The sequence below is a fragment of the Dicentrarchus labrax genome, unplaced genomic scaffold, assembly GCF_905237075.1.
Source record: "Dicentrarchus labrax unplaced genomic scaffold, dlabrax2021, whole genome shotgun sequence".
Taxonomy (NCBI): Eukaryota; Metazoa; Chordata; class Actinopteri; family Moronidae; genus Dicentrarchus; species Dicentrarchus labrax.
Window position 1 is genome coordinate 17,810,237 of NW_026136715.1, and position 15,552 is coordinate 17,825,788.

Sequence of the window (15,552 nt, forward strand, 5' to 3'; positions counted from 1 at the left end):
TTTAGAAATAATTAGTCTAAAAGCCTCAAATACTTCTGCGCAGCAAAAGTATAATATATTTTAATAAACGTGTAATCTCTTCCTCCCCAAAACCTTTTTTTTAAAGTGTTGAGCTCCCCTCATTTGAATAGAAGCAGTGGAGGCTCCACCCCAAGAGAGTTGAAAGGCTAGAAGACCACAAAGATGGAAAAGGCCAGCCCACTGAGGGAGGGAGAAAAAACTGCTCCGGTTCCTCTGCCATAATTTCCTATCAGCCTATTCAGACAACATCACCAACAGCTTGGTCTGTGCGTGTGTGTGTGTATGGAGGCAAAGCAGAGAGTGAGAGAGAGAGGCAGCGCACGAGAGCCAGAGAGAGAGCGACACAGAGAGCGACACAGAGAGTGAGAGAGAGAGCATTGAAGGGGGAGGCTCCATATTCTTTCACCTACCCCCCGTCAAACCACAGGAAGGAGGGGCCAGACCCTAAGCTGCCAATCAAATCCGCTCGTGGCAGCCGGCATTATCTCAGCAACAAACTATTGACAGATTACATGTCAAGGAGTTTAGTGCATGATTGAAGGAAGCCTTTTTTTATCTAGTTACTTTTCCGCTTTATTTCCCCTTCCACCAACCAACATTCGAATGACTTTCTAACAGAGTTGAGTAATATTATGAAAGTTACATGTCTGAGAGGATTTAACTTCGACTTCCCTGAATATGGTGAGTACTCTTCTTCTTTTCTGTCTTTGCCAGATATGTTTTATTAGCTGACAGTTTAAGGTGTGCCTTTATCTCTGACTAAATATACTGAGGGGGGGAAGTTGTTCATGATTAAACTATGTGCCAACGAGTACGTATACCCAAGTGTTGCGACACCCTTATTTATAGCTCTTTGACAGTGCCCAAAGGTGACTGCAATATCAAATATGATTGCCCATTTCCCCAGCTCACGACTCATGACGTTGTGCTACATGCTGTACACATGTGAAGAAAGTTCACAAAGCCAGTTTCATTTTCTCTTGTCAGAGTCTATTTCTCATGAGACCAGGAGAACTCACTGTTAGGCTTGTTTTTTTTCTCATCCGTGTTTTCCTGCTTGTTTAGTTCTTTCATTTAATTATATGTTTTTGAATAAGGCAGCGTTTGGTACTGTAGAAATACAGGTATTGGTTTTACCCACAGAGGCACTGGCAGTGCCATTAGGGTACATTGAATGGCCTAAGGGTTTGTTGCCAAGGGGACAAAGCAAACAAACTGTTGTGTTGCTTATGTTGTCACACATGAAAAGCGAACAGCAGCAATGCTTGCACCTTTCCAGGTACTTCTAATTAGTATATATTATACAGTACATTGGTTTATGTTACATTAAAATGTAAACACTCTAAGAAATAAAATGCATTGCATGTTAGGTAAATTTGCAGGTGGGGGGGAGAGAAACAACAATATTTATTTAAAATATTTAATAAGATTGTTTCATTGATCAGCATTTTTGTGCAAATGCACCTGTGGGGCGGATTATATAAAACTGTGTCAGATCTGTAACTTTCAGTTTAACAACAGTCATTCTGTGCGTACTTTTGAGAGGGTAAACTTGTCTTGTTGTAACTGGATTAGACCTTATACTTATCAGCCTCACTCTCCTCACCAGTTTACTTGAAACGACGGTTTTGTGTGTGTTTTAAAAATAAGTCCCATTTCACGTTCACATTTAGTTCTTTCTGTTTTGCGTGTACTGTATGTACGTGTGTGTTCTCTGTTTGCGTGCAGTGAGTGGTGTCTTACATACGTGTGTGTATTAATAGTCCTTCTGTATGTCATCATTTGTACCATACATAAATATTACTACTCAATAACTAAACTATAACTTTCTAAAGACTTTGATAAATCTTATCTGCCCTATTTTTGAAATGTTTTATTTTAAACTCATACTGTATATAAATATTTAGTAAAGACTGTGGGGATATTTTTGAGTAGGCTGTTCTAAAATGGTTTCAGACTGTTTTAAATTACAGACAGAATGCTAAGAAAAATATTTATACACAAAATTATTTTTTGGTCTTTTTACATTTTTTAGAAAAAAAATAAATCTGTAATTCAAACTTCATTCAAGCAGGTTTTGCTCCAGGCTGTTATGTTTAATACGTTTATTTGCCAGTTATGGGCTCTCTCTGTTAGTCTCTCTGTCCTCTTAACAATTATTTGTTTCTTCTTGCTGTCTAATCTTGCCGTTCAGCAGGCTTGACACTATATAGCTCTTGTGCCCTTTAACTTGCATATGGCAGTATTATTGAGAAATAAAACACACAGTCTCACTGTGATGATTCTAATTAAATAAAACTCTAAGAGACTGTACAGTAGACCACTGTGACCACAGGGTTTCACAGACACATGTAAGAGACATACATGAGGGCTCGGCTTATTATGTCTCGTTCTGTCTGGTCCTGCATTATAGTTTAAAATAATAACAAACAAGTACAACTGTTATCGTGACACACCCTAATTTCAAACTTTTCGTCAGCTCGGAAAATGTTTTTCTACCCTCTTATGAGTCATAATGTTGATTGCCTTCTCCCTGACTGAGTTGTCTCATTAACCCTTTGTGGCCCTCTCCATCTTTTACGGCCTTCCACAAAACCAGGATGAAATGAGGGAGAAAAACAAGCCCAGTTCTGAAGGCCCTCAATAACCTTTTATCACAATTTAGCAATAACCTGAATCAATTTGATGTCTTAAGCAATAAAATATGCTGTTGCACTCCTATTTCTGCTGCTCCTTGGATGACAGTAAATTTACATTTTTTAATTAAACTAGCCGGAATTTTTATTAGGGGGCTGGGCTATGCTAATGGGAATGTTGTGTACAGCAGATTAACAGAGTTTTGAAATAAATTTAACAGGGACACATTTGGAGGAAAAAAATGCGAGTCATTGTCTTTAACCTCTTTCATGCCGATTTCTCCTGGGGGATTCTTGTATTCTAAGGAGCCTTGTCAGGGAAGAGTGCTTCTCAGCAACGAGGTGATTAGTATCGCCTTGTCAACCGAGGAAAAACACTCACATTCTCAAGATTTAGTTTTTAAATACCCTTTTCAAATGATACCAATATGTATGATTTTTGTTATCACTTATATATTCAACTGAATATGCTGACACAATTAACATCACTCTTTGAGGTAGTTAAAAATAAGCATTTATGTTTTCCTTTGTTCTTTTTTTAATGTCAAAAATAGGAAATTGTGTTCAACATTTTTATTTACATTTAAAAACATCCCCTCACCAAAGGATTCTTCCTTTTAATTTTCCTGTCAAAATTAATTTGTTTTCTATCTTTAAATTTAGTTGTCTGATTTTACACCTAAATCCGAACAGAACTATTAAATAAGTGTCAAATACGGTAGTTAATGGCAGCGTATATGTTTGTGTAGTTTTATGGTCCGCTCTCAGTGTTTGATTGATGTTACGCGAGGCTGTGTGTGTTATGCCTGGTTTTAGCAGAGTGGCAGGGGGAGAGAAAGGGGGAACATAGACAGCAGACAAGGGGAGGGAGGTGTGTGTATGCGTGCGTGCGTGCATGTGTGTGTGCGTGTGTGTGTATGTGTGTGTGCGTGTGTGTGTGTGTGTGTGTATTTGTATGTGTATGTGTTCAGGGGGTAGACAGAAAGAGAGGGACAGCTGAGTCCTGATTGAGCATGTGCCCAGTCATCAGACACAAGCCACCCAGCACCATAATTACCTTAACCCCCGTCTTTTAATACCCAAATCACACCAACTGGCCTTTTTTTTTTTTTTTTTTTACCGGTAGAAAGAGGAAACATTAGAGATCAAACGTTCAGATAAACTCCAGATGCACGTGGGCTGCCATGCATCTTGCCGCACTAGCCAAAGTGTTCAGGGCTACTTGATATGGGCCAGGAGCAAGGCAAGTGGCATCACCACCCCCTTTCTTCAATCCTGTGCACTCATGCAGTGGCCAGCACCTAATTAAAACCTCAAAGCTCCCCGTCACCAATCTGGAGTAATGGCCTAATTAATACTCGGTGAAGAAATATTCCAGAATGATAAACAGGTTGCACCTTGGGTCTTCATTGCCTTTATTATCTAAAATATAACAGGCCAAGTTTTTTTATTATCACAGATAATGCATGTTTGTTAAACTGCTCTACTAAAAATGGGGAATGTGGAAACGGTGAAATATCCTTTTTAATTATACTATCTTAAAAAGGATGGAAATGAATTATAAATTGTATCATTAATTAGAAAAAAAAGTTTTTATCATGTATTGTTTTCTGGGCAAAAACATGTCTTGTCTCAGTGTAACGAGCCGAAAAGAAATCCTGCTTTTAATCTCACAGCTGAATATGCCGTGTCATGTATTCTTGTGTGTCAAAGAGAGAAGCTTCTGGTAACTTTTTTTTTTTTTTTTCAACTTGATTTCCTAATCTTACATATGAAATTATAATTTCATGCAAAGTAAGGGAGAAGAATAATCTCTAGTCGTTGATATGCTATATAAGAGGGGAAAAGGGGAAAATGAAGAGGTAATTAGCAGAGTGGAAGACTTTGGCGCGTTTGTCTGAAAGCATGGTCTCCACTGGCCATGAATGAATTTGCATGCTTCGCTTATCGAAGCACACTTATTAGGCCAGCTGAAAGAGAGATTAAGCCGGCACAAAATGTGGTGACTAATCCTTTTAAATGTGGCAGGGGGTCTTTAAGGTATGAACCAGTCCGTACATAGGTTAGTGGGTATGGAATGTGACAGACCACAACTTTCATATAACTGAATGTGTGTGAATGGAAGCAGCGGATGCAGGGGTTAACTATTTAATGACAAGGACAGTGATTGACACGGGTAATAAATTGATAGTTTATCTCCTGACCCTCTTATCTCTGGAACAAATACAGCAGGTGGGGTCAGGTTGGGTTGATATAATGACGGAAACACTTTGTGCGGTCCAACATCAGTGGCTTTGTCTTGTTTTCTTATAAATCAATAATTGTTGGGGAGTTTAGTTAATCATATGTTTAAGGCAAAGGCGTAAAAATGAGCAGAGTAGACACTGAAACAAATCTGTCTTCTCACTTAATCACTGACATTAGTTGTAGTTTCAGTTTTCTGTCACCTTTTCTTTGACAGGAATTCACAGCAAGCTGTACTGTCTTTGGCTTTATTTTTGATAGGAGGAAAGAAAAAAAAATCAACAAACAAACACGGAACCTCTTTTTTTCTGTCACCTTCACTGTGAGCGAGAAAATGTTTGCTCTGCCGAGTTACAGAGCCAATACCCCTGTCCTCGTCCGTAATTGACTGCAAACAGGAACGTAGTGACGTTTAAACACTGCCCTCCTCTCTCTTCTGTGTCACACACACACACACACACACACACACACACACACACACACACACACACACACACACACACATCTTCCACACAGTCCCCAACCCGGCACCCCTCAACTTCAGGTTCCCCTTCTGCCGTGTGTTTTTTCATGTGACATTCTATTCACTTGGGTCAGTAGCAGGCAGCACCAGCAATAATTACTGTCTGTACATGATAAATCTGAAGCCCAGCTGTTCATTTCTGTCACTGCCAACAGAGACAGAAAGCGAGGGAGAAAGATAGAGAAGAGAAAGGAGAGAGGGGGAGAGAGGGGACGAGCCCAGGAGTTTGCAGTTTGCCGGATTTCTTTCTTCCTTTTTTTTTTTTTTTTTTTACTTGGTAACTTGATAGGATTACATGGTTCTAGAGCCCACACCTGTTAAGAGGCTGTTAGCAGAACAGTTGGCTGTCCCGTAGCCACAGCTTAGCCTTTTTCTTCTTTTGCTGCTGTCTATTCTGAATCCCCTTTTGGGGATTTCACCCACATGTATGACGAGAGTTTGTTTCTCCGGGCTCCTGCCTCAGTCAGGGGTGAGGAGGGGAGAGCGCTTCTTGTGACACGTGAGCGCTGTGTGTGTGTACCCTATGCTTCTGTGTGTGTGTGTGTGTGTGTGTGTGTGTGTGTGTGAGGCCGGGTCGGCTGACATCTCTTTTTCCCTCCCTCTCCTGAGAGACATTGTCTGCCATCAGTTGTGCTTCCCTCTCCGACCTCAGTCACACCGGAGCCGCCCCCAGAACAACGTATATATACAAGCAACACGACAGCAAACAAAGAAAGAATTCAATTTAGTTTGTTTTTCTCAAGGGTGGGGGACAGGTGTTGGCATAGTCATAAAATGCCCAAATACAGGTTAAACCAGACGATTTAAATGATTAAGGGTTAGGTTGAGAACGTTTGTGCATATTTTAGGAGTGCCAAAGCCCTGCTGTCAATTAGAAATACTTTTGGAAGGAGTGGTAAAAATGAGTAATGCATTAAATTTGTTGCTTGTTTTCTCTTGTTCGGCTATTATTAAAGTGGAAAACAGCCCTGAATATTGTCTGAAGAGAGAGAAAAATTGTGTAGAAGACAGTTTGTGGAGGACTCGGTGACAGTCATCAGACTTAGAAAATCGCATAACAGTATGTTGTTTTGTGCCTTGCTGCAACGTGTCTTGCTGCCTTATTTGGCATTCAGCAGCAACCCAGCTCTTTGGCTTCGTCACTTTGTATGGGCCCTCAGCACCTGTTCCCCCTATTGTGCCGGAATTTTCTATATTTGGCAAGAAGTTGGACTCCCTCGATTGGTGTGCAGGTCAATGTTTCTAATAGTTTGAGACAGATGAACTTTTTTTTTTGTGCTGATGCTCAGTTGTTCGAAAGACAAAATTAGAAAACATGATTCAACTTGGGAGGACTACGAAACATTTCTCACCAGGGCATCTAAATGTCATGTTGTCCCTCGCATGTTATTGACACGTTGCATTGCCAGGACTGCAAATTATCTTCCTTCTGAAGCACAAGAGAAATAAAAAAAGAGCAAAGTTAATAGATATCGCAGGCTAACTTTTAATTGTTCTGATATGTAATCACTAAATGACAATAAAAGAAGGAGCAGGGCCACTTTAAAAGCTTTATCTCTTCTGCTCTGTGCCCAAAGTGTCATGTCCATAACAGCACCACCTGATCTACAGAGTAAAATAACCGCTAAGGCTTATTGTTTGGACAATATTGGAGGCCCCCCACACCCCACTCCCCTGCTCCCCCCGCTGCTTCCCTCCCCTCTCCCTTGATTCATTTCACCCACTGTCCTCGGCTGCTGGAAAATGGCGTTAATTTTTTTATTACCTGTTTGACTCTCCAGCCTTATTACTGTAGCCCCTTAATGTTCTCTGTAACCGTGGAAACCAGATGAATAAATGTCCGCCAAAGAAAATGAGATGATTAAACAGGTCACCCTTGCAAAACAAATTCGCTTGGTCGAGCGCAATTTGTGTACCAAGCGGCTGTCTTAACAGTTTGCTAACAAGGGGATTGTTTGCCAGACTAACTGACAGAGAAGGGAGGGGGAAATGAAGATATCTGGGGAAAAGGATATGATTGAAGAGATAATATTTTAGATCACTGTGCTATTTGTCTCATCTCTTTATTCTTCATGATAATGTGGTGTTTTTATAAGATGTAAAGTTCTATCTTTCCTTATTTTGTATTCCTTAAATAATGGAGCTAGACAGATACTTTAGAAATCTCTCTTTTCTGGTGTACTGTATATTTAACCAGCATTTACAAGTAATATTCAAGTTTAAAGCAGCCATCCATATTATTGTCATAGGCATTTGGTCTGTGATTATCAGCAAGTGCAGTAGCAAATAGAATTTTCCTCATTTATGTGGCAACCAATCATTACTGCTAATTGTCCTTGAGGCCATCTGTATAGGATGGCTTGTCCTCTATTGGTGTTGGAACAGTACTGGTCATGGATTTACTAGTCCAATAATGATACTTAACTCCTCCAACCTCCATAGTCAGCGCAAAAGAGTTCATATTCACCACTGCAGTAATAAATATAAAAGAGGGTTTTTTTTCTCAAATTAAACGGTAGCTTGAACAGCATCCTGGTTTTAAAGTGTCACTAAGTTTCTTTCCCATGATTCCCCCGCCCTTCCCTTCCTTGTCCAAGTGTAATGTTCTCATATGACTTGTTTTAAGTAAAGCTCTGTGACAACCATATGAAACGTCTGGTGTTTTCATCTGGGAAAATAAGAGACTAGGTTGGGCAGATTTAGCCATGTAACGATAGGGCAAACATGCAGACTTGGATCGGAATCAGGCCTGTGTTGCCATTCTGACCACAAATCATAAATGTCGGGGACACGGCGGTGGTGTTGTTTATGGAAGGATGCCACGCTGCGCCACTCAAGGGTGTTGCCTGTTTGCATTGATGCACCACCACCACTTACCGCCTCTTGCTTTAAAACAACTTCCGCATCCCACTCAGCCCAGCCATTTTGTCCCGTTACCAAAGCAGATCCCAAATGTTCACCACAGCTTTAGCCTCAACTTTAAAAGAAGGGGGGGTTGTTGCTCAAAGCTGGGCCGTGGCTTCTTCAAGTCGTTTGTGGGACAGAAGATGGCGAGCAGAGTTTTTCCACTGGTAGACGGGGTATTTCATCCCAATACAGGGACACTACAGCTCAAAACTGAAAAGCACTTATGCATTATTGATGTTTTAATTTGTGCAAATGCCCAAGTCTTTGTTAAGTGATTATAGTGCTAGGGAGATAACAGGGGAGGTACTTCTCTATGAAACAAGAGCTTGCTTGCTGGCCGCACTGGGAAGCCATTGGACTAAATCTAACAAGTCCGCGCTTCTACTCAGCTCCATGCAAGAGAGAGAGAGCGGAGGAGAGAAGCGAGGTTTGGAGGGGGTGGAGTGGAGGAAGTGAAGAGAGTTAACTCAAAAATATCAACGTGCCTAAGATAAGGAAAAATTCAGCCGTTGATCTTTTGTCCTTATTTCAACTACACCTCTCCCGTTTATGATGTTGGGTTTATAGGTCTTTTACATCCCTTATCAAAAATTATTTGATGTAAATACAATGGAACTGACCTGAAAAGCCCCATGTGTAAATACTCCTCGTGGCACACTAGAAACTGACCTTGGGAGAAGAATGCAAAGTTATAATGCTTGCAAAACAAGCCAATAAAATAATACCCCGTTGAAAGGAGGGAGTTTGGGTAAATATAAAAGAGAAGAGAAGAGAAGCGGTTTTCTTTCCCTGCAATGATTAACTCAGAACAAAGGTTATCATGGATGACATTTTTTTAAACTCTGTAATTTATGTAATTGCCCGCTACAGCTACCTTGCCAGATAAACAATGACGGTAGGAAAGGTTGAAACCTTCCCCTAGAAAACAAACAAGTGTGTATATGCAGACTATGAACTGAGCTAAAAAGATTTTGTTCCATATCCTAGTTGATCCAATCTTCAACTACATCTCAGATCATAGTCACCAGTGCGTAGAAACCTGTGTTTCCTCTATTGTGCCATTTGGTGTCTGTGATGGTTGTCCAAACTCGGCCTCAGCCTCGCTGCTCCCACAGCTGCAGCTGTTCACACAGCCTGCCTTCCTCCAGCACCGAACGCATGTATAACCTGTAAATTATGCTGTATTCATTTAGCTCAGACTGCATTAATATGGGCTCTATCAATGTCAACCCATGAGATAAGTGTCTTAGTTTTGGCTTTGGTTTAGGTATTAGTCATTCTCTTTTGTTCATTGGCTTTATTCTTGCTTTATTCTTTGGGAAAATCTGCTTGAGTATGGAACCAGGCTTTGCCTTCTGCTTTGAGGTCCCTGGTGGAGGTAGAACACGAGAGCATGCGTGTGCACATACGAATAGACGTGCCTGTACACACACACGCACACACACACACACACACACACACACACACACACACACACACACACACACACACACACACACACAGTAGGCTCTCAGGCTTCCCCAAGCATTTACTGCTTTATTAAGCTGTCTCATGAACCCACTAGCAGAACATGAGAATACAGGAAAAAAAGAAAAGCCCATATTACTTAGATGATTTGATGTCATTTGTGGACTACAAAACACTAGGCTTTATTGTGTGCGCAGGGAGAAAGAGCGGGAGCAGGGAAAAAAAGAAGTTGGCTTAGAAATTCAGAATTTCAATTAGCGTACGTAATCTGAACCTGCCGGCTTTGATAGAGGCTTTTTTTTGACTAAGAATACAGCAGCACTTGTAAAACATTAATTAAGCAGACTTGTTTTTTTAAAGGATGGAGTAAAGTGTGCTTTATGCAGTCCTTTTCAGTGAACAAAAGGCAGTTACCTCACATAGAAGACCGCTTCACCCAAACCATTTGGAAAAAAAGGGCCATTTAAATTGGAGAAAAACATAAAAGACAAAAAAGGCAAGCCATTGAGAGTAATGTTCTAAAGGAGATGATATCATATGAGAACACAGCCTTTTGCTGAAGAATAGAAATGTATCCCTGCCTCAGTGAAACCTAAGCTTGGCGCAGGAAAACGAGCCCCTATTTTAATGACTTTCTACCTGACAGATGACTTTAGGTCGCCTTTTGGATCACATTGCTCTGACTTTGTCTCTTACATCATCAAACCATTGATTATTAATAGTTTATATGAATTGTTAATTGATGGGTAATATGAGTTATGATGGCAATATCCTTTTAAATGTAAATGGATGACTGTTTGGTCTGTGTCTTGAAAGATTCTCAAACTTGTGCTTTTTTTCCGTGGTGATGGTTTGTGGCAAAGCCGTGGTATGTCTGTTTATGCTGCACAGGGGCCTGAACCCTCTTGAAATTTCTACTCTTTTCTGGTTAGTGTGGCCATGTGATACTGTAAGCTGAAACACTTGCTCTAAACAACACTAGTTAGCATTAAAGGGGATTACAGTTCATTGACACACTGGTTTTATTTTCCATGAACATATCAAGATAAAAAATGATTCACTTTATTCCCAATAGATAATTTACCAAGGTATATAAAAAAAAGAATGTTAAAGGTTATTTTAGTTGCCACCTATTATAACCTATATAATGACATAAGAGCTTTTATGGGTTCCACTTCTTTGAATATAATGAAGAAAAAGACGACAAAAGGAAAGTCCCTGTCTCACATTTGCACATGGTGTTGTATATGCATTTTCCACCTACTATTGTAAATCCTGTTGCAGTGGGTGATGAGTACACATACAGATGATACATTAAAACTGCCATAACTCGCACACCCAGCAAAGCTAAAAATCAATTGGAATGGATAGTTAAGCTGGCCCCTAAAAATCAATGAGCAATTCATGTCCTTGATCACAGAGTGTCATTCCTCTCAATGTTAGAGGCTGATGAGGGCTGAACGTACACACATATACTCACATTCAGCACATATATACAGGAAACTTGCAGACACGTTCACTGTGCTGTTACAATACGTTAAGAGTAAATTAAACACACAGGACAGGAACTCATATTTTAATATACTTTCTTTCTAATAACTTCTCTGTAAATGTGTTCAGTATAACACAGTGCTGTCCATTTTAGTGTATTCTTGAGTTTTTAAAACTGAATGAATATACATAAGGTTTTGATAAAAATGTATAGGCAGTGTTAAATAAGGTTGGGGTATTTTATCAGGGCCAGCTGGTGAATACAACGTTGTAGTCAATCTATCGAGAATAGCAGGGAGTCAAATTTCAAAGCTCATGTTGTTGTTTTTAAACCGTGCAAAATGTTGCAATCCAACGACATTGTACACCAAGCCTGGAAAATAGAGATGACCTTATAGCCATTACATGGTGGGGGCACAGACGCACTCGAATACACCCACACGCACACATGCACATGTACAGTGGGCTTTGATGTAGGAAGAGGAGAAAGGCGATAAGGTTAGCCAAATGAAGAGGATGAAAATTTTGTGTTTCAAAATAGCAATTTTGCCCTTATTAATGCCATTAGTGTAACAGTCATAATAGATCAAATCAAAGGATGACCGAAGCAACTCCTCTGTCTCTGCGCTATGACGGGATCATGTCGGGAACAATTTGGGCATTTTGTGTTGATGAGTGAAGTTTCGAGTGCTGTAGTATCCTGCAAACTGCCCCTAAATTATGCCTATAGTTTCTCTCCTATCTGTTAATCCTTTTACTCCTTTCCCAATTTCTCTCTTTTTCTCTCTGTGTATACATTTTAAAAGTCATTTTTTAGTACCTTGGAAGATAAATTTGCTATTGCCACCCTTCATTTTGGCCAACTATCAGTAGAATGACCCTTTCGTCAGGAACCACTGTATTTTTAACCCAGATTTAGATAATGGCATCGTGACAGTCATTTTTGCTCCTGGGCTATTCGCTGCTTTGAGGCCGTTCGTGTCACTCACACTTTGTACCCCCCCCCATTACCAATTATAGCCACACTGACCAATTCAGAGCAATGCTACAACAAATTATGACTATGCTAAATTCAAATCTTAATTTCTGTTTTCTGAACCTTTTCTACAAACTGTGTTCTCCCCATTTGTCTATAGAGTGCGTGGTATATTAGTTATGAGTTAGCAGTTGCTTGGCCTTAACAGGTGGTCATCTTTTACGGTCTGTTACTCTGGTAACATTTGAAAGGGTCATTCAGCCCACTAGCTAAATAGCTCAGATTTGGGGAGAGGAGAGGGCCTTCGAAACAGTTGTCGCCTGTCAGGAGGAGCAGAGAGTCAGGAACGACCAGTCGAACACTTGCTCATCCCCGCGTCGAGGTGAGAATTTTCCAGCAGCTGTCACTCGGCCTCTTTACCTCATGTGTTTTTGGTGGGGTGTTTTTTTTCCCCTCATTTCCAATAAAGCAGAAATGAATGTTTGTGGCAACTGGAGGGGGAGGGCAAACTCCAGTGCTGTGCCCTGTCACTCACAATCTCGCCCGTGTGTGTCCTCCTCTAGAAGGGTTACATGTCTCATCAGCCGCCAATCATGAGACGCACGTGAGACGAGCCTAACGGCAGAGTCTTCATTCTTGTTATTCAACTGCTTAAAAGGCTCTGGTGGTTTTATTTTAATGTTTGGTGTCACAAAACTCTTTCCGTTTGGCCGTGTACAATAGCAAAATTATGTGTTTCATTTGCCACTGTTCTGGCTCTCCTCGACTGCACTACCCTTCTCTCTCCCATTCCCTCTTCTTTTCCCTGTCTCCCTCACTCCCCCTTTCTCCCCCCCCTCAATCCATCTGCATCATGTCGATCTGTCAGACTGCCAGTGTCTGTTCCAATTAGATTCCACTTAATACACGTAACCTCGATTAACACGCAATCAAGCCCAGATAAATCACGTCCTTTAAGTCCCCCCCTCTGCCTCTCCTGTGTTGCTTTGCATCACTCAGTTTTTCCCAACAAGCTTTCTTCACCACAGTCGTTGGTCACAATGTATAAAATCACACAGTGACTGCACGAGCAGGTAAACTTAGAAAATGTCCTCGGCGGTGACATTTTGCTGTAGAGACAGGTGAGTTTCACCTCTAACCAAATGCTCTGTCTCAGTGTGCATTTCACTCCTGTTTCTAGTAATGTGAAGTTCCTCTTGTGTTTCCCGTAGACTCTTGTTGGTGCCCTTCTCACCCCTGAAGATGAAGGTGTCTTAATTACATCTTTGGTTAAAAAGCTACAAAAGACACCCTGGGCTTTCTCTACATTGCGGGAGGCTGTGTAGTCTATTGTCTCGGTGACCTTTTTAGCTAGCGGACAATTGGTTTGACTAGATTACAAATTAAGACACAGCACCAGGCACTTAGAAAGCAAGTCTGTTAGAGAGCAGTTCTATTACTACCAGCCTGTGAAAGCCACTGGGCCATACATTTTAAGCATCACATAAATGGCCACAAAGTCAGGCATCACGTGCACATTGTTCCATATCTATAAAATATAAAGTTACATTTGCTTTAATGATATCTGCAATGCCATAGTGCCTCTTTGCCAGTGGCATAAAAGGAAAAACACTCAAAGCTACTACAGAGCTAAGGATTCAGGACCGATTATAATTCTTTTAGCAAAGTTAATAATTTACACTGTTTATGCTAATAGGAGAAAAGAGGACTGTTGAATTACCAAACAGCGAAAACCACTAAAAACACAAACCAAATGAAAACAACCTGGGGCACTGAAAAAGCACACACAGCACTCTTGGGGTCTTCTTTTATTAATCGCAGCTAAAAGTGCTAACATTGACATGTTGAACAGATTAGCCTCTTTAATAACGGGGCGGGTCAACATGGCTACCGCTGCTGATCCATGAGGATATCCTGTCGGGAGGCGGATAGCCTGTGTGTTTTATATCATGACCCCGGCCTCTATGGGGCTAGCCCCTGTACTAAAGATACACTGAATCTGGTCTGTGCATTCACTATATGAGAAATATAGCACTCTGTATCTCTATTGCTCATTGTAGTTTTCTTCCTTTTTTCTCACATTTAGAAAGGTCTGGCAGTTACGTTATTATTATATGTATATTATACATCTGACTGCATGGTTACCGTTTTTGTAGCTGTGCTGTGTTCAAAAGTAGAAGCTGTGGCAGTTAGAGATCTGGCTTTGTTTCACACAGCGACAGCTTGTGTCATACACGCTCAGGCTGCCGCTGTACAGCATTAATGGTTTTAAATATCTCAATGCTAGTTGGAGCTGACAAGGCCTGCCGGTGTGCAGTGTGTAAATAGGGCTTGGATTTAAAATAAATTAAGCTATGAGAAAGGCTCACGTTGATCCATTTCTTATCTCCTTTGCTGCCTTGTCAGCCCCAAGCCCTTTCAAATTGTGTGGACAAGTCAAGGGACAAGCCGTGCTCATTCACAGTTTCTAGCATGTAAGAATAGCCTATTATTAGTACTTACTAATGAAGAATGTATATGTATAACTACAGTAGACACTATACTTTTTCAACTTCCTTGAAACGGTTGATCTCTGTAAAACCAATTAAAAAGTTGTGCTTGTTTTATTGAATTAGTATTGGGTGCAAACAAAATGAGTATTGAATAGACACCCAATAGACCTCTGCCCTGTCTTTTTCCATTTATAAAATCTGTCCACAGCCACAACAATGTAGCACTGTCTCTTTAAAAGGGGTGACAGTTTTGACTATAAGTTGAGCAAATTTTTTTTCTCTTTCCCAGAGAAAAAAATGGGAATAACGCTGATGAGTTTTAACAGCTTCAGCCAGGCGATGGGCAAATATAATAAGTGTTTTCGTAGACGTCACCAATGATTATCTCATCTGGGCATTTTGGGTGAATGTAGTGGATTTAGAGGCTCGTCTCCCATTGTGCTGACATCACCCTTTAACAAACCAAATTAAATCATGGCTAAAATAATTTGAAACTCTCCCAGAGTCTGTCTCATATGGCCAAACAATGAAAGTCTGGGAAAAATTTAAAGGGAACGCTGCGCGTGTGTGTGTTTGAGTGGGTTTAGTCGTGGGGGATGGGAAGGGGTCTACTGTGGAAATGGGGACAAATTAACCCTCACACTGAATAATGGGATAAGGAAAGCCAATATTTAACACATTCTTAAGAGAAAAGACAGCATTGTGACACAGTACACAGTACTCATTGGCTTTTTTTGTTAGAAGCATTTAATCATTTATATTTTTTTATTTTCTGTATTTAATTTTTCTGTGATT

General features: G+C 40.5%; 1 protein-coding gene across 1 annotated transcript in view; it reads left to right on the forward strand.

Moving 5' to 3' along the window:
• Nucleotides 1–234: 234 nt before the first annotated feature.
• The window catches only part of casz1 (castor zinc finger 1), a 78,612-nt gene continuing 63,294 nt past the window's right edge, over nt 235–15,552 (forward strand). The window contains exon 1 of the mRNA XM_051425363.1: nt 235–702. Coding sequence (XP_051281323.1) covers nt 654–702 — 49 coding nt within the window. The 5' untranslated portion in view covers nt 235–653. The remainder of the gene's footprint in view (nt 703–15,552) is intronic.